This window comes from Rissa tridactyla, chromosome Z, assembly GCF_028500815.1.
Source record: "Rissa tridactyla isolate bRisTri1 chromosome Z, bRisTri1.patW.cur.20221130, whole genome shotgun sequence".
Lineage (NCBI taxonomy): Eukaryota > Metazoa > Chordata > Aves > Charadriiformes > Laridae > Rissa > Rissa tridactyla.
Window position 1 is genome coordinate 56,991,097 of NC_071497.1, and position 26,426 is coordinate 57,017,522.

General features: G+C 41.1%; 1 protein-coding gene across 3 annotated transcripts in view; it reads left to right on the forward strand.

Annotated features, from left to right (window-relative positions):
- Positions 1 to 747: 747 nt before the first annotated feature.
- The window catches only part of GLIS3 (GLIS family zinc finger 3), a 167,463-nt gene continuing 141,784 nt past the window's right edge, over positions 748 to 26,426 (forward strand). For 2 of the 3 annotated variants that reach the window (XM_054186080.1, XM_054186081.1), the window contains exon 1: positions 6,292 to 7,457. In XM_054186080.1, the coding sequence (XP_054042055.1) occupies positions 7,082 to 7,457 (376 nt within the window). In that variant the 5' untranslated portion in view covers positions 6,292 to 7,081. Of the gene's footprint in view, positions 847 to 6,291; positions 7,458 to 26,426 lie in introns of those variants that run through there. The other variant, XM_054186083.1, reaches the window with a different exon arrangement.

The following is a 26,426-nucleotide window of genomic DNA, read 5'->3' on the forward strand; positions in this document are numbered from 1 at the left end:
TACACGGTCCCCCTCAAACCATCCCCTCCAACCTCTGGGCAACCCCCAGACCCCCCCCAGCCTCTATAGAGTCGTCCCCCCACGCAAGCCCTCCCACCCCGGGCCCCACGGAGCAAGGCAGCGCGATGGGGCACGCTGGCGGCGGGACCTCGCCGTCCCCCGCGCCCGGCGGGGGTTCAGCGTCGCTCGGCGGGGGTTAAGCGCGGCGCGGCTGCCAGTCCCTGCCCGCCGCCCCGGGCCGGCGGCGGCACGCAAGGGTTAAACGGCGTGGCCAGCGGGCACATGACAGCCGCGGGGCACGGGCCGGCCCGGCGGGGCTCTGCGCGGCTCTGCGCGGGGCTGCGCGCTGCCCGCCGTGCGGCCCCGGCCCGGAGGCGGCGGCGGGAGGCGGGAGGTGAGCGAGTGCCGCGGGGCGTGTGCGGCGGCTCCGCGCCCCGTCCCGGCTGCCCCTGTGTGTGTGTCTGTGTCTGTGTGTGTGTGTGTGTGTGTGGAGCCGGGGGGGTGGTGGTGTGGTGGCTCGTCCCCTCCGCCGCTGCCCGTCCCCTCCGCCATCCCCTCCGCCGCTGCCCGTGCCCCCCGCCGCCGGCCCCGGGCGGGGAGAGGGTGAGTCGGCGGCTCCCGGGCTCCGTGTCAGAGCGGGGAGGGGCGGCGGGTATGTGCGTGCGTGTGTGCGTGCGTGTGTGTGTAGAAAAGGCAAAACAAACCCTCTTGCGGTGAAGTCACTTCGCAGTTACTCACCTCGCCGGGGAGCCCGCCGCGGGGATGAGGACGCAGCGCTGTCTGGCAGGAGGGGACGGGCACCCGCCCGGCAGATTTGTCACCTCGCTGGTGAATCAGCGGCGATAGGTACTGGCGGCAGGCGGCTGCGGAGGGGAGAGCCTGCCCGGAGGGCAGCGCGGAGCGGCGCGGAAGAGGGCAGCGTGAGCGGTGCGGGCGGCGCGGGGGAGCCGGGGCGAGGAGCCCCGGGGCGGTCGGGGGCGCCGACCGGAGCGATGCGCGGCCCGCGGGGCTGCACCGCGGAGTCCGCGGCCGCGATGCCCAGCGGTGTCTTGCCCGGAGCTGGCCGCCATCCGGGCAGCGTCCCTACGGGCAACGAAAGCCAGGCATGTCGTGCCCAGTAAGGTGACGGCTCTGCCTCATCTGCGGGCCTGTGTGTTGGGAATAACTCCAGGCTCTTAAACGTGATACGCTTGAAATTCCTGGCTTTCAGGTGTGTTCTCCGCTCCCGACACCCGGGTTGGCTTTTGGCCCTGGAAGAAGCTGCTGATGCTTTAGCTGCAAAGTCTGTGGGATGAGCCATGGGTGTGATAAGAGTGGTGTTGGGTATCTCCTGGGCCATCTGCCTGGCAGCATGTGGTGGCTGCCGACACTGACCCACGAGTGGCAGTCACAGTGAGGGCACTGGGGCAGTGCAGGTGCCCATGGCCCTGTGCCTTTGCCTCTCTATTGCCACTGGCTCACCTGGGGACACTGTTGGTGGCTTCCCATGTCCTGCTGGCACTGAAGCTCTCAGGGTTGCTGACGCTGCAACGTTAGCAACTGTGGCTGCACTCCTCAAAAGTCCAAAGTCATTGTAGGCAAAGCTAGCAGGGCAGCACTGTGAGTAAAAGGTGCACGAGACAGGGCTTGCAGGAGCCTTTGGTCAGTGGGTAAGGATGCTGCAGCAGCCTAATTTCAAGACCACTGCCTGTCAGAGAGTGTGCCTCCAACTCTGGCACCCAGTGCTGCTAGACTTTTACTGGCTTTTTCAAGCAGCTCATCCGAGGTTCGTAGCTAGCCCTAATGAGAATAGCGTTGCTCCTGGAAAGCTCATGCTGTTCTGTTACAGCAGCCACTTGGAGTAGCACAGCTCTTGACACTTACAGTCCTAATAGAGAAAAAGCTTAGGAAGTCTTAATTACCATAATAAAAACCTGAGAAGATTTTTCCGTCAGAACAGTAAAAATGCTTGGTCACAGCTATACTAGCATATACATCATCCTGTCCACTGATAACGGCTGCCCTTTTGATGGCAGTTGCAGCAGTATCGGTGATTGTGCTCTGCTCTGTGTTTGTACAGCCCCTCGCACAAAGGCATTCCTTTCTGTGACTAATCTTCCTAGGAATTATAGTGATGCAAGTAATAAGTAATTAGTATATTTCATTATGTTAGCTCTGAGAAACTCAATCATGTTTGGGGGCTGGTTGTCTCATAGTGCTGTAGAGGACCTCCTTGAACTTTCATTTGCTTTCCTTGTTGATGTTGTATGAAGAAGGCATTCAGCTGGTGTTTGAGAACTAGAAGCTCTCAGATTGTGTGACCCTTTTCTAATTTTCCTTGGCTGACCACCTGGGCCTGAGAAAAATGTGATATTATCAGAGTGCCGCTGTCTGGAATGAAGCCCCCGGTGGTAGTCCAAGAGTACAATTGTCAAGAAATGGATACAAATGACCAAAATAGTGGATGGTAATGTGAGGTATTTATTATTCTCAGTAGTACATTACTTCTGAGATGCTGGCTGGCATGGAGGGTGGGAAAGAGATTCTCTATAAACTGAGTGGAAAGCTTATTTTGTAATTTCAGTCTTGAAGCCACATTGTCTTCCTTTATTGCAGCAGTGATTCTTAACGTACGTATTGTTCCAAGCCTAATTTCAAGACCACAGCTATTAATTTTTTTCCTAGTTAAATCTCTGTGTGGTTATCCTTTCCAAGAAGAATTTATTACCATGCTTCGGTCTGCGAGCTATAGCCAGATAACTGTACAAAAGCTGTAATACCAGCACTTCCTCTGTGTCTGTGCGCTTTTTGGAAAATGAGTTGTTAACTTGGTGGCTTACACCTACGTTAGGGTGTGTCCTTGTCGCAAGCAGCTGTGAGACACAAAAACCTCAGGAGCCTCCAAGGCCCCATTTCTGCAGACACTGAGTGGTCAGTGAGGCTGAGGTGAGGCATCCCTATGGCTTTGGGTGGCTGTCCTTTCCCCCTCTCTGTCCCAGTCCTTGAGTCCACCCAGGTTGACTCATCAGGAGTTTGATGTCAGGAGAGGCAGTGACTTCTGAGTACTTCACCATGGTGCCACTGGTGGGTGATGCTCCAAATACCCTGACCATGCACGGAGGGAAGGGCTGGCAGGGGAGAGCAGAGCTTAAGGGGAGGTAACCCTGTTGGGTGGCCTCGGAGTAGCTCAGCCCTGGTAGGAAGTAAATGTTTTCCTCAGCTTGTGCCAAGGAGATCGTGGAGGGGAAGGTGGAGAGAGGCTTGGCTGTCCCTGCTCGTGGTGGGGATGAGGGAAGGTGCTCACAGCCTTGGAGTGCAGAGTCCCAAGGGTGGGGGTTGTGGTTCATTTTTACTTTCTGGAGTGTGTGGTAGCTATTGTAAAGGTGAAGTGTGGAAGGATAGAAAGGAGGGACTGTTCAGTGCATTGTCTTTCAGTCTTCTCCTTTGGTTTGGGATAGTGCTTGCTACGCTATCCGCGAAGTGCCAGTGTCTGATAACTACTTTTGTGAAAGTGTCACAAAAGTGACTGAGCTGGATTTATTGCAATTCCTTAAACTGATCTCTGCAGTGGAGTAATTCAGCTTTTATTGAAGTTGAAATGTATCTTACCTCTTATTTCAGTGGGTGAAGCAGTAAGCCAACTCTGATTATTTTTCAAAACTGCACTGTGAAAGTAGACTATATAGCATACTGTGTTGCAGGCATAGATTTGTGAATTCTTCTTTTGTTTTGCTTCCTGAAGGATTAGTGTTCGGATTTTCCAGGGCTTCAGCTTGAATCTAAATTTTACTACATGGCTTTCTGAAAGTGAATTTGTGAATCATTGTTATGGATTTTGAGTAATTATGTTGTCATGCTGTTATTGATAGATGCAGAGTCATAGAGCTTTGAGTAATGTCAGCTTAAAAAAAAAAAAAGAGACTTCAGAAGCAGTGGACATAATTGTATTTCCTTTAACATCCGTGGGAGCATGAAAAGGTCACTACATTATCCCACTGATGGACAGAAATATTTCATTAAAAGGTGGCAAGTGCTTGTGTTCCTTTGGTAGAACAAAATAATTTGTCAGCACGGCCATTCAGTTTCAGGATAGTATTCTTTTCTGTATTTTTGTTGTGTTTGAACTTAGTACGTTAAGCTTCAATCCAATTCAGGATTTCTAAGCTTATTTCTAAATAAGCTGTTGTAATTGGTGCTGTATTACTGCAACTTCTAAGATCACTTCGGTTAGAAATGTATCATGCCTTTTTACTATTACAGGTAACTATAATCAGGAGCTATTTATGGATCTGATGCAAGAGCCAGTTAGACTTTTAGAATATAATTCATGTCCAGTTGACATGTAGTTAGTTATATATACTTTAATGCAGCTCTAGGTAATCCATTGGTTTGGTTTGAATCAGTTTGGCCACTGTGACTTTGATGTGAGAAGGTCCTGACAGCATGATGGAAGCTGATGCTAAACAAATCTAGTTAGTGAAAAGACAGTCCTGAGCAAGTAAGTAATATTGAAAATACCACATAATAATTAAAAAAAAAAAAAAGAAAAGTTACGCTCTCCAAGGTGCTTTAATATTTTAAAGAAAGGAAACACTGATTTGCACGTTAATGTAATGTTATACATTTTCACAATAGAATCAGGAAGGAGACTACACGAAGAAAATGTGGAGGAATCACCTAACTTGTTTCTGCTTTCATAAAAAAAAGGTTGTTTTGAACTTTCAGGTCATTCAGTTCAAAATATAGCTTACCAGCATGAGGACAAAAGTTACAGGCCCAGAGGCCTTTCTTCAAGTGTAAAAAACCCAGCAATAACCAGTGATAAAATTGAGACAACAACAGCATAGAACACTGTTACTTATTGTGATATATAATATTACCAGAGAAGAATAGCAAAGGAGACCAGCTTACTAAGAACATAAGTTGTATATTGACCTGGATTTTACAGGGCTGGTAGGTCTCTGTAAGCTATGTAGAAATATTCTTGTGTTGATTAAATGAAAGGTGCTTTTGTGGAGTAAAGCTAATGTGTTTGTCAAATATAATCTTTTCTTCATTATATTAGCACTTTTCTAATGTAGTTAAAATTGCAGACAAGAATTAAGGGCAAGAACGATTTTTATTTGAAGCCAATTTAGAATGACATGATGTATAGCCTTGCCAGCAAAACAACTGCCTTTGTTTCTATGTCCTTTTCTAAGGATCTAGTCACCTCTGTTAGGGCAAGGTACATTCTGCTTTTAAAACAAACTCTGGGAATTTAAGAACATTCAGCTCTCCCTGTCCTTGGTTGAATTGCAGAGAGTGATTTATGCTTCAGCCAGGCATGAAAATAAATAATATTGCTTTTAATTGCTATGCTTTGCAGTTTTATTCCCATAATATAAAAACATAACAATGAAAAATATTATGTAGAATAAATCTTCTAGGGCCATTTAAGTGTGGTTAGGGCATATGTCTCATTAACGTCTGTAGGGATTTTGCTCTTGCCTTTGAAGATAATATGCTTAGGCCTTTCATAATTGGTGTGTTTTAGCTGAAGAATGTGTGTGAATATCTATGTATGTATGTCTATACAGACACTTAGATGGCTTTTACTTTAATCTGGAAGCGTGTTGTGAATGCGTTTTTTGCAAAATAAACAGGGATGTTTTGTTTTGGGTTTTTTGACAGTTCACAGATGGAGAAAATTGATACATTGCAGAATCATAGTAAGCAAAGGGTTAAGTGTGAAGGCTTTACATTAAAATCAATCATGTATATACTGGTTATAATCTTATTGGCTTCAGTGTTGAAAATCTCATGAGCTGAAGGTAAAAGTTACGGTTCAGTGTTTTGCTGCAGCAAGATCATAATACTTGATTAAAACCTTAATGTATACATGAATGAAAACTGTAATTGAAGCCGTACTTTGGTTTTATTTCTGTCAACTTAATTTGTTTGCCTGAACAAGTTAATTAGGCACTGAGTCTATGATTGAACAAACTACTTAAGCATGTGCTTAATGTTAAACATATGAACCTAGTGATGAAAGTTGTGCATGTGCTGTTCAGCTGAGTTAGAGCTGAAATTACCCCATCTGTGCGCCGTTTTAGCTCCATGATTTACACTGACAAGTGCGGCTTTTGCCTACAAATCTTTTTTATGTCAGGAAATGTTTAGATCTAGTTGATTCTGCCTTGGGGTAGGTTGTGGCTGAAAGGATCTCTCAAACCCTTCGCCTTGCTAGTCTTGTTCTTCTGAGATTTAAATAAAGGAAAACATAAGTGACAAAAAGTCAGAGTTCAAAAATTACTGGTATAACTTGAAAGATGTCCTTGAAAATTTGCTACTGTATGATTACATTTAAATTATGGCATATCTGTAGGCTTACAATAAGCATCCACTTTTGATGTGATTGCAGTTATGTTTATGAATACTTCTGTGCTGTGTTTTCTTGCAATTCTTTTCTATTCTATTCACTCTGAAGTGCCACAAGAGTTTGAAGAAGCATTTCTATGGTTTTGCTAGCCCCTCTTCATTTTTTTGTATGCACATGCTTTAGAATATGAACTGGTATCTCCTTCCTGTTTAGACTGTATCTGCATAGTACTGGCCTACTGCGTGTGCTTTTCAGCACAATTTTAATTAATAGACAAAGGAGATGGCAGAAATAGGGGCGATAGCTGTGTTCATCCTAATGACAACTCCTTGTCAGAGAGTCTTGTCGCTCCTGGCTGCCTTCTTGCACTTGGTCAGTATTCACTTAATTTCATGTCTGGTTTAGCTAATGTGAAGGCAGCTGACCTTATTGCAGACTTCAGCTTTTGAGGAGGCAGGTTTTCTCCCTGTTAGAGCTGTAAGTCATTGCTTGGCTTTGTTCTTTCTCCCTGACAGACCATGCAGTGCTTATACTTTGTTTCTTATAATCAGTAATGCCACAAAGTTAACGGTCTTGTGCAGTCCTCTTTCATGTATTATTTACTGTAACATCAACTATTTTTATTTATGTATTTTTTTAAACAGGCGTAATGCACAATGGATTACTTACTGAGTTTGGATTGATATCAGTCATAGCTATGGGTCTGTAAAAACACACTTTGATTACATTAACTTCTCAAAAATGAATGGGAGCTCATGCAGTATGAGCCATCGGACAACAGGTATTCCTCATGGACCTAGGATGATCAGTGGACAGCAGATCCCACCTATCAGAGTTCATGTAGGAACGCCCTACCCATCTTCAAATAGCAGCCCAGATACTGGAAACTTGTCTGCCAGCCTGCACTTAAGGATGCCCCTTGGAGGAGGGGTAGCTCCTCAGAGCAACATCACTGACAGTACTATTCACCTTCCTGCTCTAAGTCCCAGGAAACAAGTGGTTACAAATGGGAAGCCTTTGTTACAAGTCTCACAGGCCCCAGGACTGCCAGCCCCACAGTCTTTAAAGCCAAAACAGCAAGATTTTGGAAATTCTTTCTCCCCAGGCACAGGTGAAGGTAAGACTCCTTTTACTATTGCTGTTAGTAATAGCATTTCTTCTCCAATATCACATACCCAGATGGTATTGGTTTTAGTAGATGGAATCCAGTCTCTTCTTTACCACTCTCTTACTACGAAGGGAGAGATACTGAAACAAAATGTTTTGCTGTTTTTCACAAAAGTTAATTCACTGTTCGATTATTCCTGGGGCGTTTGTATTACACAGCAGTTGCTCAGCATACCTGAGTTGTCCTAAGATTCTTTATAAAGAGTGTAGTCTGACTTTGCTTTGCTAACCTAACCTCTTGACTCAACAAATCCAGACAGTCATTTCATGTTCTGTAGCACCAGAATTTTGTGACTGCTATCAGAAATACTCCTTCCTGGATGCATGAACACAGCTTTCCACTGGTGACTAACAGCTGCTTACTGATGAAAGCAGGAATGTAGTCATGCTTTTTAGGGTGCTTAGGCTGGACAAGCTGTAAAGCACTTTTGGAGCATGTCTCAACCATAGATTTGTAATCCATCTTTTTGGAACCACTGTTTATGCTGTAGAAAATAATGATGCGTAGCCCTCACAAAATTTGGAGGCTGGTCCTCTGTGAGTACGTGCTTGTGCATCAGAGATTCATCTGCCTATGAGAAAGTACTCACCTGTCTGCTCTTGGGTCTTTGAAGTAAAAACAGAACTTTTAACTTTTCAGTACTTTTTGACTTTGCATATGCTGGAGATGGGGATTCTCTTTTGGAGTTCTGGTATCATAATTCCAAAACTGAATATACGTAGAAATGAGAATTTAATTTATAGAAAATAATTAAATGGTTTTAAATACCAAGAAAAGTAGATATCTGAGTGAAAGTGCAGAAAAGGAGACAGAGATTTCCCATTTTTTTCCAAGTATGTTGCTTCTCTCTGTTTTCTGTTCTTCTCCACTACTTCCCTTTGAAACCTTAGGAGGTCCATCCCTCTTGAGCAAGGCTTGTAAGCTTGAAACCAGTATAATTTCAGAACAAGCTGAAAGTTAACTGCATGCTTGAGTGCTCTGCTGAGTCAGACCAGTGGTAATGCGTATACATATTCATTGGGTGACCTCTGAGATCACCGATCTGGTGCTCGCTTTGCTTTGGTGGTGGTGGTGGTGGGTGTAGTTCACAGCGTATAACTTTAAGCTTCTGCTACAGGGAAGAGAGGTGGACTCCTCACATGATGAGCTTTGGAGGAACTTTCTTTCACTACAGGTAGAGCCTGGTTCCTGCTGTCTTCAAAATTATATGCCTAAAACCAGGGAATCCATGCTGGGATCTCTAAAATAGCTCTACATACCAGCTAATCCACCTGCAGCATGTGTTGCAGAGCAGCACCACGGGGAGAAGAGATTGTCACCTCTTTTAATGTCCTCGGTTTGGGGATTTTGATCTGCTGTACCTGACTGCCCTGTTCCTAGCTGCTGTAATTCCCATCTTTCCTTCTTGGCCTGATTAGCTCTCACATATGTAAAGTGGTCTGCTATTTTGTGGGATAGCAAGTAGAGAATTCAGCTGAATGCTGGTGTTAGAGAAGCTTATGTATAAACAGTGCTGGTTAGACAAGGTACTGTGGACTTCAGATGATATGATGGACTTCATATTATGTGTTTTTATGGATTGGGATTAGTAATTCCTCATTCTTTAAAGTTCTTGTTATTAGAAAGACCACTTAGACAGTTGAAGATTATGCATGCTGGGAACGTATCCACTATGGAAGAGCTAAGTCTTATTCACCTGGTCATGTCCAGATAATTTTCTAAGACTTTGAATGTTGCTGTGCTGTATAAAGCATACCATGTATGTAAATAAGACTGTAAACCTTATAAAACTATTCATGTAGTTTACGCTTGTGCAGCTCTTTCATATTTTGTCCTTTTCTAGTGGCAGGTACATGGAGGGAAATGTCTTTTAGTAGGTACTTATTTTAGTTAAACCTTCACCTCAAGAAGACAACAACTGCTAAAAGTTGTCTCAGTACCAGTTATAGAGGTTCGCACTATTCAAAGTTGGGTTTTACTGGTTTTTGGTTTTTTTTACTTTAAAACACGTGGGATAGTAAAAGCAGCAAGATACACAATAAAATGACTTGTTGGTGGTTTTGGAATAGTTCCCATGCATTTTTTCAATAATAGATAAAACGGTTTATAAAAAAACCCATGAGCTTCAGTTTGGGATGGAAGAAAGAACCGAATATTTTGGGGAAATCCAGTTGTGTGCCTTGTTTTTTACAGAGGGTTTTTTTTTTTTTTTTTGACAGGAGGTGGTGCTCAGTGCACAAAAAGGAAATAGTAATAATCTACAGTAACCACAACACACAGAGAGTCTTTACTTTGCATGAAGGCTCTCTTTATCTTGTATAATGTTACAAAACCTTGAAAGGAGATGATTTTTAGAAAGGATGACACCTAGGTCACATTAACAGAAACTCTTAAGCTTTTGTGGATGATGAGAAACGGAAGCACATTGTGCTGTTTTACTGTATGGAGAATAAAAGAAAGTCTGAACATGCACTGGTGTACATCTCTGACTTGGTTACTTTACCTCCTGTGTGGTACTGATGTTATAATATGCTTTCTAGTACTATGTTGTGCATATGAAAAGAAAATAGTATAATGGTGGGTTTTTTTCAGTACAGAAAAATGTACTAGTACAGTGATTTTTTTTTTTTTTTGCTAGGAGTGTACACTTTTGTGCACCCATATTAGATATTTTCACATAGAAATTAGGTGCAAAGTGTAGGCGTAACAGTACATGTATTTGGCATTGGAAATCTGTAGACTCTCATTTTGTTTTGTAAGTGTATTTGAACATTTTTTTGTGAATAAATGGTTTCACACCTTTTAGATTTACTCAGGCCTAGAAAGAGATCTTTACTGACAGTATCTGCTGAGTTGAAAGTGAGCTAGAGAGACATCAGGCAAGAATGATCAAAAAGGGGAAAAGCGCGAGAACAGTGAAGGAAGACAGAAGACCATAACCCAGACAGTACTGGTCTTCAACTTCTCTTATCAATGCAGATCTTTTGTCAGAAGTCTTATAGCGAAAAATAATATAATTTTTAAAATCCAGATTTCTACTGAGTGTTCTATTAAGAAGGTAATTTTTTTCAAAGTGTGTAAATTTCAAATACTTCAAATTACAACTGTGATCTAAATGTAGTGATGCCCAAAAGTTATGTATCCAAAGATTTATTACCAGCATATCTGCACTTTTAACGTATCTGAATAGTATTATGTTTTCTAGAAAACCTAGTAGCTGTTGTTATTGCTTGTCTTATTCACTCCTCTGGGAGAGGATGGACTTGTGAGCATGAGGTGGATTGTGTTCAGGCATATCCTAAGTGGTCTTAACGTCTCATGTACTAATAAAAATCCCAAATCTTTCTGAAAACAACATGTTTTCTGGAAGGACCAATATGTTCAACATCTGTACTGGTTGCTCTTATTTAGTGAATGAAAACAAGTTTTTGAATTCCATCAAGAAGTATTAAAGATAAACATATCCTTACAGGTGTAAATAGCTGCAGAAGGTGTCTGTGGGAGTTTGGGAGGACACCTTGCATTTTCCTTTCAGCATTATCCATTAGCACCCACTGCGTGAGGGCCCTGCTGGGGCAGTTGGATCCTTGGTCTGAATCACTGTGATCATACTTAACATGCTTATGGCAGTTCATTCAAAATTTAGGAGTGGATTTTCTTCTCTTGCAAGACAATATATTGTAGTCTTAAAGCAGCTTGGATTTGGCCAATGGAAATTTTCACTGTGATCGAAATTCTGTGCTGAGGTGCTGTTATTGGAGGTGGTGCAACTACTGCGCTCCCAGCCACCATGCTCATAACCCAGTGGAGTGGTCCCGCATGGTCCTGGGGAGGGGAAAGGCGGCCTGTCAGCCTGGTTTTTGGTCTTGCTTATTGTGATTGTGGTTTGAGCTGGTATGTTTGGCAAGACTTCCTAGCAATTGTGAGCCATTCTCCGTCATGAGAGCTGTAGCCGTCTCCTTGCATCCCCCATGCTCCCTGGCAGCAGGTGACACTGCACATGTGGGGAGTTCAAGCCTTGGAAACCAGTCCGGCGGCCTTTTGTTCCACCCTGACTGCTCTACATGTGGGTATGTGAATAACACTATGTTATAGTTGTGAAGAGTTGACATGAAAATACTTGAGGCGGGACCTGAAGAAACAAATCTGGACATTGTTAGTAAGAAATGCAGAAATTTATGCAGATAGACATGGACCCCTTTTGTTCTCCTTTACAGGGCCATGGAAAAGACAGGAGTCATCTTCCATTTCTGTGGTTCCTGCAGTGTTAGGATGTTCCTTGACATGAAAAATCATTGTGTATTTTATTTCCTATATTTTTGCATACATGACTGTAAATTTTCTAGTAAAATGAGTCAGTTAGCTAATGTTCCTGTGTCTGATGAACATGTTTCCTGTTGAAGATCATGGAGGCTCTTCCTTATCCTGGAAATAGCTGACAGACATTAAATCTCGGGACTGGAATTTGTTTTTTATTTTTCCCAGAAGAAGCAGCAGCTCCATCGCTGCTAAGCTGTGTGGGAACTGTGAACTCGGTCAGGGTCATTTGTTTCCAGTTGCCGAGAGAGCCTTGTTTCACTTTTGAACAATAACCGCACAGGTCTGTGAGGAGTGTTATACGCAGAAGTGTTAATCAGTAAGCAGCTTGAGCCACACTTGAAAACTCTTGAACATACTTATTTTGCTCTCTAGTACTGTTGTTTTTATGTGTCACTTGGCGCAGTCTGAAAAAAGATGTTCATCAGTATTCTGTGCAGTTCTTTATGCAGAAAACTTGACTCAAGACTTACTTTCTTTTTTAGTTGTTTTCTATAATCAATTGTTAGCAGTTTTAAAGCCTGGTTATTGATGATGTTTAGGTACAGCAAAGTGATTAAGTGATAATGATCTTATTTTTATCCAGTGTGACACATTTTCCGGCTTTGCATATGCTTCTGTGGCCTTGATAACGCTTGAAAAACACCACAGGATCCATCAAGGCAAGGAACTCATTACTTGCAGCTCTAGCAGTTGTTGGGGAAATCTGTTCTGAAGACAGTGGGGATGGGTCTTGGTGCATTCTTTTGTCTGATCTGGGACTTTCCAAAATGGCACAGCTGAGCACATGAGACTCCCCAATTTTAATTCTTCATTTCATTTTAGGGGCTGGATGACCAGCCATCCTGGTCGTGTTTGAGAAGGCTCACTGTGGTTCTTGGTATGCCTCTCATATAATATACAAGAGGTATACTTCATTCCTTTTAAGTGCTTGTTTCAGGTTAAAGTTTTTTTTCCCTGTCTGTCCTGTTTCAGGCATGGTTCAACTCCTGAACACAAATGGTGTTGTTCTGGCAACTCTTGAACACAAATGATGGAAGGCAATGATTTACATTGACTTTGACTCTGTACTTTTACAGTTTTTATCTTAAGCATTCAGAATTTTTTTTAAGAACAAAATGTTTAAGAAAATAAAAACAGCTGGTGATACCAGAATGCATGTTGGACTATGTGTTATAAAGGCCCCAGGCAACTTATAAAAATTCTCTGAAGAGTGTTAGGGTTAATGCCAAAAAGAATCTACTTTACACAGGAACTGTAAAATCCCTCAAGAATATTAGGCATATTGCCAACACTTAGCCATTCTGTGTTAAGAGTGTAATTCAGCTTCTCTCATACCCAGCCTTACACCTTTACTCTCTGCTTTGTGGGCCTGGACAGTGAGCTTTAAATGAATTGCAACTCTCCAAAATACAGTATAGCAAACAGGTAGATTTAAGTAAAGCTCATGTCTTACAATTTTCTTAGACCAAATATTATTCTTTCAGACTGAGGCAAACCAGTTGAAGGTGATGGGGTGTATTTATCAATAGCTTTATGACACCTGTTTTTACCGTGATGACATCTTGCTGTTGTCAATAGCATCCAAAGAGTATCTCCGGCTGGAAGGCTGCAAAGAAAGCACTGGCACGCTGGATGGAGGAGGCTACACCAAGCTCACCACCCCACGGGCAACCTCTGGTGGAGATATCAGTATGCCTTTGAATGTTCTCCCCAGCAAAATTCTCAAAGGATAAAATCAAGGCAGATTTTCCTTCCTGAGAGGGTGACTGTTCCATAATTGTAGCATTTCCTTTTTTTTCTCTGTTGTTACTGACTAAAGGATGCTTATGCATCTGCACTTATGTCATTCTAAAAACAGCTAAAGAATTTTGTATCTGCCCTCCAGGTTTGCCGAGAGGAAAACCTGATGCCTCATGTCAAGCCATCATAAGCAAGCAAACCAAAACAGGCCAAATTATTATATTTTCACTATACTTTGTTTAAGAATCTTCATCTTAGCGCATGATTTTTCAGTTTTGTTTTATCACCAGGAGGTGGCACTAACAAAATCTGTTTTCATACAGAGAGATGCATGTTTCAGCCATCTTTTTATAGGGGAAATTTGGAATAAAAATCCAGTCTAAATTTGAAATTTCTGGAAGTTTTGTACCTGGAAATTTTTGAAAACTGCATTGAGGCCACCTCTGCCTCTGAGTGAAGTAAGATTTCAGTATTTTGGTGTGCATATGAGTAAGTCAGTTAAATGTGCTGTGCTTTTCATTGGCAAATTTGGGATAAGTTATTTTTACAATTATAAAATTATACATTATATAAATGTATAATTGTAAAAAATTGACATCTCTACCTGAAGGTGTCAAATGCAAAATTGATTTCAGCATGTGCACCTACAGAGAGGGAACAGGTTGGTTGTGCCTTTACGTGGAGGAGCCAGAGGCCAAAAAGCAGCCTGGTACAAATTCTGAATTTTGCAAATGGACTTGGCTTTTTTGCAGATTACCATTGTGTCCTTGAACTATATTGCCTTTCCTAGCAGTGCTATAACATGATCTTCACCATGGTAATGTGCTTCGTCCTTTCGTCTCCACTGCTGCAGATGTGTGTGATGGTGGCGAACAGAAAGCATGCCAGCTGCTCGCTTTGGTTTAGCTGCTATCACTCCTACCCCTCAACCACAGAAAACAATGAGAAGAGGAGCTGCTCCTCTGACATTTGTTCTCTACATAAAGTGCAAAAATGGTCTTTCACTTACTTTCAGGGTTCTCACACAGTTGTAAATACCTGGATTAGTCCTGCGAGGAGCAGGGATTTGGACTCAATGATCCTTATGGGTCCCTTCCAACTTGAGAGGTGCTGTGATTCTATGATTAAATAAAAGCAGGACATTGTGAATAAAAGCAGGAATAGTTTGCACCAATGACATTTTTTTCTTTTCTATTTTACTTATGGCTGGTCTTTATGAATCTGAGTTTGGTAATTAGTTCTGTCTCAGAGTTCAAGAGAGCTTGGGGAATCAGTGTGATTTTTTTAAAGGGCTGTGCTTACGTGCTTGAACTTCAGCTTAGCTTGGACAATAAGCTGTCTTAAAGTGTATCTATCTATCTGACCTGTTTCTAACTGGGTTATAAATAGCCTGCATGCATTCCTTTGTCTGTGTTTCTGTACCACTTATCCCTTCCAGGGTGAATTTCATCTCAGTCTGGTGAGGTGTTTGCAGGCATCGCGTGTTACCTTGTACTTAGCATGTCTTTCACTGATAGTTGTAAGAGTGTAAATCGTCTTTTCAGCGGACTTGAGATACCAGATCAATATGTGTTGGGGGCAGCAGATGGGGCACTGGTCAGGAAATGGAGAGATGCAGATGTAAAAACACGGCTCAGTTGATGTTGTTGTCAAAACAGGGTGTTTGCATCAGCGTGGCAGAATTCTATTTTGGTTTCTGCAGTGGTACTTGCTGATGGAGCTTCTTGAACTATTGTGTCCCATTTTAGCTCTATGTCCCCCTGTTCTAACTCTACCTGTTTTTCTCTCTTTTCTGTTTGGATTCATGTTGAAGAGTTTGTTTATTTTATGTTTGTCCTGTGACAGACACAATCGCTACTGCAACCTCTGGGCATTACTGCAACGCAAGTCACAATGACAGTGGTGAAAATACAATACATAGTGATGGGTGTGGTCTAAGTGTCTGTAGTGAATAAGGAAATGGGGAGATTATTCTCTCTTGAACAAACAAACAAACAAATTTTAAATGTGGTACTAACTGTAAGGTACCAGAACAAATATACTGGCATGAAATGCTTACTGTAGTCTTTTAAACTGTATTAATATGAATTGCAACAGCCAAGTGTGTTTTTTCTCTTTTATCTCCCATGATAAACTTGTTTGGTAAACAGAATTATGGCAAAATAGTCATTATTGACTGCTGTGACTTTACCAGTGAAACTTGTTCGATGGTAAAGTGGCACTACTTCTGTGTTTCAGCAAAGAAGCATCTTCAGTTCTGGTGGCTCTGGGTTTTTGGTCTCCTAATTTATCTTTGATAGTTGATCTTGCAAACCCAGTAAACACTTGCTGTTCGTTGTGTTAAAATAAAAATCTAGGTTATTCATAAAGATGGACAATTTTTGAAACTGGGTGAACAGTTAGAGAAGTTTAACCATCATATTTATGGGGCTAAGTCAAATATTGCCATTTTATACCAATGTGAAATTCTGCAGGTGGGAAGCATGCTCTTCAGCTGTTTTGTGGCTGGTGGTTCTAGAGAGATTCAGGAGCTAGGACTAGTAGGTTTTGCGTGTCACTGGGCTACATTTGCTGCTGAAGCTGATTAACCCTTGACTTGTTTCTAGAAGTTGGAAGTCAGGTCCATAGTTCCCCCAGAATGGGAAGGGGATATAAGGAATGTGTCTCACATCATGAAAGGCAGGAGGGACTGGGGCAGGAGCAGGGAATGAGCTTTTCCCTTCTCTGAGCCCTTTCCTTCAGTGTTTTGATACAGGATACAGCTGATACACAGGGCCTTGTGAAAACAAAACACATGTCCAGGTAATATTCTCCAGTTGTGGGGCTCTAAACAGATGAAAAGGAACATTTTCCTGTGATTAAAATCTCAGTTCGTTGGGGTTTTATATGGTCAGTTCTACAGATACCGTGCAGTTGATAAAATCAGTGTTTTATGTGGTTCTCCCTGGTCTGTATAGAAAAATTTATCCCTGTTTAGTCCAACCATTTGACACATTAATAGGCTGAAACAGAAGATGGTTCACTTTTGCTACTGCTGTTTTTTTCATGAAAAAAAGGCATTTTAAAACCCTTCATGACAAGATGATCAGAAAAAGGAATTCCTTTCTGGAGCAATTACCCTATTCTGTGATGGAAGTTGTTCCATTCAACTCCTATCATGAATTTTATTGTCTGCTCAGGCAGACCCAGTATTTGGGCAGCTAGGAGATTAGCAAATGCTTTGCTAATTGAATAACTTAGGTGTGGTTTTTTTTATGTTGTGGATACATATCATTCAGATTTCAATGAATGAATGAATGAATGAATGAACAAGAGCACTGCTATATGTTTCTTTTGACAGGATATTTTAAATTGCATAAATTGGCAATCATTGCAGTTGATTATCCTGCTTGCTTTATAACAAGGCTGTACATTTTTACACACGATTTTTCTAGAGACTGACCTTCAGGACTAAACGGTTGCTGAGATGCTTCTGAAATAACGAAAAATGTTTGCATCTTTGATTGTTCACTCTTGCAACTGGGTTAACTGATCTAGTCCTGTGTTTTTCAACGTAGTGTCTTCCTACATCTGTAACCAGAAATATACCTAAACTGTTGCGTTAAAATTTTTTTAATTTGGGAGCTTGGTTGCAGATGAAAACTATTCTTGTGCAAACGTACAGCTGTTTGCTTGCAAACTACATTCAGATGATGTGCGTGCCAGCATGTGATTGACTAAAATTTCATATATGGGTGTGTTTTAGCATGTATTGTTTCACAATATAAACACACAGTTTGGATACTTGAGCATTTGTTTGTTCTTTTTTTTTTTTGGAAACACGTGTCTCGAGTTCTGTAAAATTTCACCTTAAAATTGGACATCTTCTTTTGGCCTCTATATGGGCAACTGACAGTAGAAGAGGGCTGGTGTGTGTGAGAAACGTACCATCAGTCAGTCACTGTAGCTCTGGCTCTTGTGACAATAACAAGTGTTTGTCATGAAAAAGCATACAAGCGTGTGTAATACTAATACTGATGCTGGTTTAAGTGACTCACTGCATCTGTTTCATACAAACCTGCCAACTTTTATCTTCCTGTATAAAAAGTTTCAAGTAATAATGAGAAGAGAGTCTGTCTACAGTGGATTATTATGCTCTCATGAGCAGAGACCACCACCTCTTCGGGTTTGCCAGTTTAACCATGAGTTCTGTCTCAGGACAGTGCTGAGCTGAGAGGTCAGCAGGAGAGATGTGCCTTCCCCAGCTTTAGTTATTACAACAAAGCAGTTGCTGCATAACGTTTCCCTTTGTAAGAGCTCTGGAAATAATTCTGACAGGACAGGTTGCCCTGCAGGTGTTCACATGGCAGGCGGATAGTGTCTAAGGGGACATTTCCAGGGCATGAGTCTCCTGTTGGTGCTTGGAGTGGGTGAACTTCATCCAGTGGGAAGAACTGGTGTCCTGGCTGACCCACGGTAGCTGTGTGCAATGGTGAGGAAACTTCTGTTTTCCTCACTACGCTTTCCCCTTACAAATGCATCCAAAAGCCTCGTGAATTTAGTTCCCTGAAATGACACCAAATATTGCTCCAGCCAAATTCCTGTTGAAATCGGTGGTGTATTCAGAACTTCATATTTGGGCTCTAATAAAGGATCACTTTGCACATTGATGTAACTCCTGGCTGCAGGGTCAGAATTATTTTGCAGAGCTTCCTGCTACTTTGAGGGCAGATCAATAGGGTAAAATGTTATTTTCATCCAGGAGGCATTCCTCTGTGCTCAGGAAAGGCTGCTTTGACTGACTTTGCATTAGTACTATTTATTTTTTAATGAAATAAAGCCTTAAAAAATAAAGATTTTTATTGGTGATGAATATGAAGACATAAAGATATTTAAACAATGGTGAGTGGATGCAGTACTTGAAAATGGAAAAGCATGTACTTACAACTTCCTTGCCGTTTCTGCCTCTTTTGTTAAAAAAAAAAAAGAGAGAAGGCATTGGAGGTGCTTGACCATGACCATTCCCGTGTCTCACCTGCAAGGAAATAAACTCCATCAGATTAAAATCTCTCTCCCACTAAAGAAGCTATATTTGTGTCTCCAACAGAGCTGTGGGATAATGCTCCTTCCCTGCAGTCTTGTGGAACTGGTATTGTTTCATCTGCAGGAGAATCCAGGCTCTTCTGCCTTTACAAAAAAAATTTGGGTGATTCCTACTTTATATTTGGTAAAAATCCTTTACAGACTCGAGATTTGAAGATTTAATTACTAAGATATTTAACACTAGATTAAAACTAGTAGATTAAAAAAACTCAGTAGATTAAAATTTGCAGTGTGACTAAAAAAACCACTGATGAGTATTAAGAGCTTGCAAATTGGAAATGGCAAATGCCAATTGGAAATGGCAAGCTTTAAAGTCACTTCTTACCCCAAAGTGTTCTTCACTTTTCTTAGATAGTCAAAGATAATACTAAAAATGTAAGTGATTAAATTTGGCAGCTATGATTTCTGAGCCTGTGGTCTGTAAGTGGTATGGCTCTGCTGAATAGTCCCAAGAAGGTTTCTGGAATGCTGTCTCTGTGCATTGTCTGCTTTGAATGTATGTTATCATGCCATTTCCAAAAAGGGGTTCCATTCAAATGGAGAGTGAGTTTTTAGGCTGGATTATGTTTTATTAACATTTTAACGTATTCAAATTTTGTAGGTCATGAACACCAAGAGTGATGATCTTGTAGAGCAGCAATGAAATTGTACGGGTTCCTCTGCGTGAGTGGTATGTGGTATTGACTGGACAGAAGATGGAGATACAGAGATAAAAAGCTTCTCTGTCTGCTTTTCAGTATCCTCATATCCTCACCATTTTGATGAAAAGTATTTCTCTTTATTTCACCTGAATGGCTCTTTTCTTTATTTTGGCTCTTTTCTTTATTTTGACTCTTTTCTTTACTGTTACTTGAATAAGCAGTTTAAGGCTAAACAGACTGCTTTTAATTAATGTTATATCCTGCCTTTTAAACCAAAAATTTAGCTTTACTGTACAGGTTAGGAATACGGTTTGTCTCATTCTATCTGTTTCTGAGACTTGAATGAGACTTGGTCACTGAAAAGGCTTTGGGGTTCCTGAGAATTTTACCATGAATGTTTTGGAAATGTCTTAAATAAGTGTTTTGAGAACAAATGTTTAAAGAAAAAATTTAAAATCTTTATGTACAGTTTAATCATTTTTACTTAGAAAGGTAAAAAGAAAATAGATACTCTTACTAAAAAGGCATTTGAGAAAACCCAGAATAAATTTTAATATTTGCCCGAGTCTATAATTCATTCTTTATTCAAATACCAGTATAGTATGACAAGCAGCTGTCATCATGGCTGACTTTGGTGGCTAAATATAGTTCTTAGTTGCATAACATACACTTTAACATCCTTGTTCTGTCCTCCTGAGATGTTTTCAGTGGCTTATTTCAGAGGGTAAGTCAAGAGTTCAGCAGTAGCATATTTGATATAAATTGAACTTACATTTATTGTGTACTACTGTTTGAACACCTGTTAATAAATCTGCAGTTGGCTTTCAAGTTCCAACAAACCAAACTGTAATTGGTCTGTCAATCAGCATTCACAAATAAATGCTCTTCTAAAAAACTACTGACCCAGCATTGGTGTCAATTAATTAGTGAAACGTATCTCCTAACACAATCCATACTGTTTCTTGTGAGTGTTTTGATTCTTTTGACAGCAAAAGAGGACTGTTTGGCTATTTATTTGCTTAAGCATGTAGCTAGAAAATGAGTTTGCTTTCAAATAAGAGGAAATGTTTAAAGAATGTAAGAGAAATGCTGTTCATTTTGGGACCGTGAGGCCTGCTGGAAGACCACTTTTGATATCCTGTGTACCCTTCCGGCCAAATCCTGAGCAGTGGGACCGTTAATGCTGCTGCCTGACTCTTTTGTCTTTGACAGACGTCATTATTATGTGATATACAGAAAATAGTGACAGATTCTGAACCCCTTTCACCTACTAAATACTACACTGTGTAAAGTTTCGGGCTAATGGGAGTAAAGGATCATAGTCTGGACCACAGAAGAAGAAAATGACAGCGTATGTAGGGCAACCGGGATTGAAATTTGAAGGTGTAATTCAGATATGGATATAATTCTGTTATGAACACTGCTCTTGAATCAAGTGTAGCAAGTGATTGTGCACTGGTGTTGATTATAAGTACACATTCAGATTGGCTTCAGTTCTTGTGCGGGTTTGTAAATCTGTTTTCACAGATTTGGTCTTAATATTCTGTAGATTGAAGTACCTATTTAGATTTGTAGATTTTCTTATCGTTGTGCACTGATATTTATAAGAGGAAAAAATAAGATTTTTTTTTTTCTTTTGGAAGGAAAGTGGCTGAATACAAGATGCAAACCTACTTTATTCCTATGTACAAGTTAATCAAATAGTGTAGCTATTTAAGTTGTGACCAGGAAAATATCGGCCACTGATTACTGCTGTGTATTTGTGATAATACTCTCATCACCAAAGTGAAAAAACACGAGCTGCTTTTTTTTGTATTGCAGTAGGACATAAGTTAGATTTTCCCACTTATATTGAAAAAAAAAATAATCCCACACATGTAGTGACATATCTGTATTGTATTTCATGTCAGTTAGCTTTTGTGGAAAACTGCTGTTTCTTTCCCTGATCTCCAGTTTTGCTGCTTTCTCACTAGCAATGCCTCTTCTAGGTACTCTGAGTCATTGCTAATGTGGTATCTGCCAAAATCTGCTGCTTTTACTGTACAAAAAAATGTACAACTGCAAATTACAGAAGTGTCTTAATGTCTGCACAGTGCCTGTGGCCATACCTCCCCATTACCTGTGATATGCCTCCGATGTGTCTCTTTTTGTCTGAAATGTACCTGGGGTCTATGAATATTAATAAACATTTTCCAGATGCTGCTGAGTCCTATTCAAAATTTTACAACATGATTCTTTGCAGTAGGCCTGTAGTCATATGTGAAGGGTGAATTCCTGGCAAGGACGAGTAGTAGGAGCTCTAAAGTAGTGCCCGTGGCAGACTCAGTAAAGACACGGGTTGGTACCTGTCATTTCCCCAAACTGGTAGTACATGTCAGAAGCCCCTTTGGGGAAGTGGTCCTTTAACAGATGCAGTGAAATTAGATGAGGTGGAGGGCAGTGATTAAGTATGACTCTTGCTTTTCATCTCTCAGTGATTGTGTTCTTGCTTCCCGTCTGTCTCCTCCCGTCCTCATTGTGCTCTGGTTATTTCCCCATCATTGCTGCCTTTTATTTTTGGACCTTTCGAAGCACTGTTCAAATTTCCCTCCAGTCTCCAGTTTCTTTATAGAGTAATGAAGAGCTACTGTGACAGCACTCATGATAAACAACATTCTAGTGTTAAAAATACATACTTTACATACAGCGACAGAAAGACATAGATACAAAGCAGGTATAGCTACAGCGTGAAACGTCTGCCGTGTGAATAATGGAAGTCTTCTTCTTGCGCAAGAAGGTAATCTTCTTGTAATCTTTCATGCAGATTTCTTTTATTATTTTGCCTTTTACTTCTGGTAAGACCGATACTGATTGAAATTCATTTGGGTGTTGGAGCTGAAAGTGTGTGAAGGGATACCTGTGGGAGAAAGAGGGAGAACATAGTGTACGTGCCCCATGTTTACTTTACCACAATATAATTCTTCCAGCTTGACAAAGGGAATATGCTCCTAATTGCCCTGCTGCAAGCCAAGGGGAACACCAAGGACCAAATCTGTGTAAATGACATTCTGGTTACTTGAGAAGTTTTGCAAAGCTGTACTTCCTGCGTGAGAGACCTGGGAAGCATTGTGCCGCAAAGGTCACAGCTTTCACCAGGAAAATGCAGTTTTGCTTTACTTTCTTTTCTGTACTTTCTTTACTTTCACTTCACTATTGTCTGCCTTTGCCTACACCAAACGCTGTAGGGTCAGTCCTGTTGGACTGTTCGTTGTCCTGCTGTTGGACACTATGCTCTGAGAAGACCATAGCCGTATAGGTCTAGTACTGCTTGTTGCGTCTTTTCTCCTCTGAAATACAAATTGTGATTGCCTCATATGTGAAAGGGTAAGACAGGCCACTGAAGACAAAATTTCCAGACCCAGCTTATTGCACTCTCATCCTCCGTAGACTTCTGAAAAAAAAAAGCATGACAATTTCTATATGGAAGCCAAGAGTAAAGGAAAGACAGTGAAACAGGCTAGAATCTCTGCATTACAAGAAAAAAAACCAAACCAACCAAACAAAAAAAAAGCCAAAAAAAATCCCACGACAAAAGAGAAACTAAAACCCAACCCTGGTTTATTCCTTTTAAACTCATAAAGAAAAACGTACCCTGCAGAAAAAAATCAGAGTGTTATCACACCTTGTACAATTCTTACTCTTACAGTGTTCGGGGTATAAAAGCACCTAGAGAGCATTTGAATTTTTCATGTTTCTTGTAGTTTTCACAAAAGCCTGTCAGAAAAATGAAGTCTTAAAATGCTGGCTATGCGATGATGGGCTTGAATTTGCTATAGCTGCTTGCACATTTCATTAATGGGCGTTTTTAAAACCTTCAGCACTTTGACTGATCCTGAGTTCTGAGTGTTCGAAAAGAGGCACTTTTTGAAAAGTTCATCTTATATTTGCAGAATTAGAGGTGGGGACTGAGCACAGTGCAGGTGTGGGAAAAGTTCATAGTCAAGCGCTGCTGAGGGCTGCTCTAGGCAGGGAGCTCGACTGGGCAACACGTGTGTCCTGGTTTCAGTCAGGATAATCATCTTTCTAGTAGCTGCTGTGTTTTGGATTTAGTATGGAAATAATGTCGATAACAGGTACTGTTTTAGTCGTTGCTAAGTAATGTTTACAGTAAGTCAAGGACTTTTTCAGCTTCCCCTAGAACCCAAGAGGGAGTATAGACAGGAGAAGCTGGTGAAAGGAATATTCCATATCACAGAGGTCATATTCAGTATATAAATGGGGGCTGGCTGGCGGGCAAGGATCCATGATCGCTGATTAGGACGGGCTGGGCAATCGTTGAATGGTGAGAACAATTTGTGTTGCATCCGTTTATTTTGTACAGTCTTTTACCGTTGTTATGATTTTTCTCTTTCTCTGTCTTTATCTCAACCCACGAGTTTTTTTTCTTTTTTTCCCAGTGCTTTTTCTCGCTCTTCTTCCTATCCTACGGGGGGAAAGGGAGTAAGTGAATGGCTGTGTGGTCCTAGTTGCCGGCAGTGGATAAACCACGACAGCGTGTCTCCAGTGGTCACATTTAGTTGGGTTCTTTCACCGCAGATTGCAGCTGAGACACCCTCCTCTTGGTTTTCTTACATTGCCAGCTGATGAACACAAGCAACTCTTGAAAAAAAATGCTGGTATATATTAAAGCGCTGTGCAAACATTAACTAATTATATAATTAGTTGGTATAATTGTGTATACAAACAAAACGGTCTGCTTTGCTATTGTGGGCACCATGCAAAACTGTGTAAAGGTACTGCACAGACTTTTTGGTTTTTAAATAGGTAATGATCAGTTGATTATAAGCTACCATGGAAAGAAGGTTTTGTGAATACCAGCTTTTGCGGTTTTAGGTAAAGAAATTAGGAATAAATACATCAAAATAAGGTTTGCAGCTGTAGTAGTTTTTTAGTGGGTTTCAGATTTTTCCAGTGTCTGCATATGGGAAGAATAGTGCTGATATTTGCCTGCAAGAGCGAGAAACAAGGAAAAAGCTTTTATTTTTTGTTGTTTAACTTGAGTTAAGGAGCTGGCCTGTCCACACTGGGTGCCTACAGATGTGCAGTGTGCTCCAGGGCTGGATGTCCCTTGGTGAGTCTAGACCCGCTCTGTTCACAAAAGTGGCTCACCATGCCAAAACCCCTTTCAGGTTCCCCTTCTGTTTTGCCTCCCCATGGCAGGTAGGGGATGAGCACAAGTAAGCTGGCAAATACCAAGTGGCAGTTCAAAATGTATAGGACAGCCTGCCTGGAATTGAGGGTGGAGGGCACGAAAGGTCTTCTCGGTACCCTCGCCAATCCCTCTTAGCTTGACCGTGGAAGAAAATGTACATGAGTACATTTACAGGCAGCTCTGTGGTTGAAAAATGTTGATAAATGTCAAGTCATTAGTACCATTTGAGGCATGCTGTGCCTTCTATCACTCATTCTGTGTGTAATGAGTAACTCAGCAGAATCATCAAGAAAAAGATGTGTGTGAAACGCTGTATGTATTTTTAGGAAAAAGATACGCTTCTGACAATGTTTTACTGTGGTGAACAATGTGTTGAATGTGATCTTTAACTTTTTTTTCTCAGTTTATAAAAATTGACTTTTATTGAGAGGCATTGATTTATAAATAGAATTGGGAAGGTTTAAGAATACAAGAAAAATATATTCCCATTTTTGACTAATCAAAATGCTCTCTTAAGTGCTACAGTGATTAGCCTAATTTTGTACAGTCATACATCAAACCTTAGGACATGGATTCCATGCAAGCAAAAAAAAAAGTAATCACTGTTAATCTTTCATTCTGCATTTCTTCTTATATTCATTTTTGGGGATTCTGGTTCAAGAAAGATTCTGAATTCCTCAGTCTCTGGGGAGACTTAAGAAACTTTGTAGTATGTTAAACCGGAAAGAACCAATCCATGTTGATTGGATTAAAAAAAAAAAAAATAGAGTTCTGCAAAACAAGAACAAATAGTCATGAGCAGATTCTTTCCACATGATTGCTCTTGTCATGAATTCCTTCACCGTATACTAACCTATAAGTTCATTAATGGTCAAACTGAATGATTTGAATAGTTCTTTACCCACAGATCACTAAAATGAGTCTTTTAAAGTAGACGCTGGAATACTTTGCAAGGGGTTTTTAAAAACCAGACTTGAATGTAATGATAATAATCTCCTTTTTTTCCTTTGTGACTACCTAGCATGTTCTAGCTTGACTAAGATTTTTTTCTTTTAAAAAATTAATGAAGAAATAATTTTGTAAGAGTTGCAAACAAGAAACCAGGGGTTACATTACAATCATAACAAACACACTCCCAATAAAGCATTTTCCATTATTTTTTTAAAATAGAATACCTTTGTGTGGGTATGGAGATTTATATGATTTAGTTGTTTATGTTAGTAAAATGTATAGGTTTACCCTGATCACAGCTATGATCCAGTCCCATAAATACTTAAGAATTTACACACCTTTATGATGTGAGATACCCTGTTCCAGAGGATTTACGTCACTGCCTGTGGTCAAGCTGTTGGGTTGTTCATCCCTTTGGCCAATCACATTGTACCTTTTCAAACTAATATCATAAAGATTGCATAGTGGGTTCAGTGAAGCACCCTACCTTAGCCCACTGATAACCTTAGAAATATTTATATTTTTTTCCAGCCGCTCAGCTGCAGCCTTCTGAAAAACACGATGTTAACCTACTTAAAAATTTTGTGATGATCATAACAGGGTTAGAAGAGCAAAAAACATGGAGAAGATCTAAATGTAGTCAATGCTCGCCTTACCTCCTAGCTTTTACCCCTCTTTGTAAATTGTATGAGATAAGCTGTCACCTTACAGTGTATGCCTATATCTGTGGTGCAGAGCTGTCTGCGTCATCCTGGAGTAACCAAGTCCTCCTGGAGTAACCAAGAGGACAGGCTGTGGTTGAGGTCCTCCTCTTAGTCCTGGGGGAGGACCAATTTATGTCACAGCTTTTCATGCCACCACCACATTTGTCCCACTGTCCTGATTCTGCAGAGGGGAGCTACCGTCCCTCTGCCTCTCTGTTTCAGGACAGCTTGAGTAAGTAACTCCCGCTATACACCCAAGTCATACCCACCTGAGAAGACCAGGGGAAGG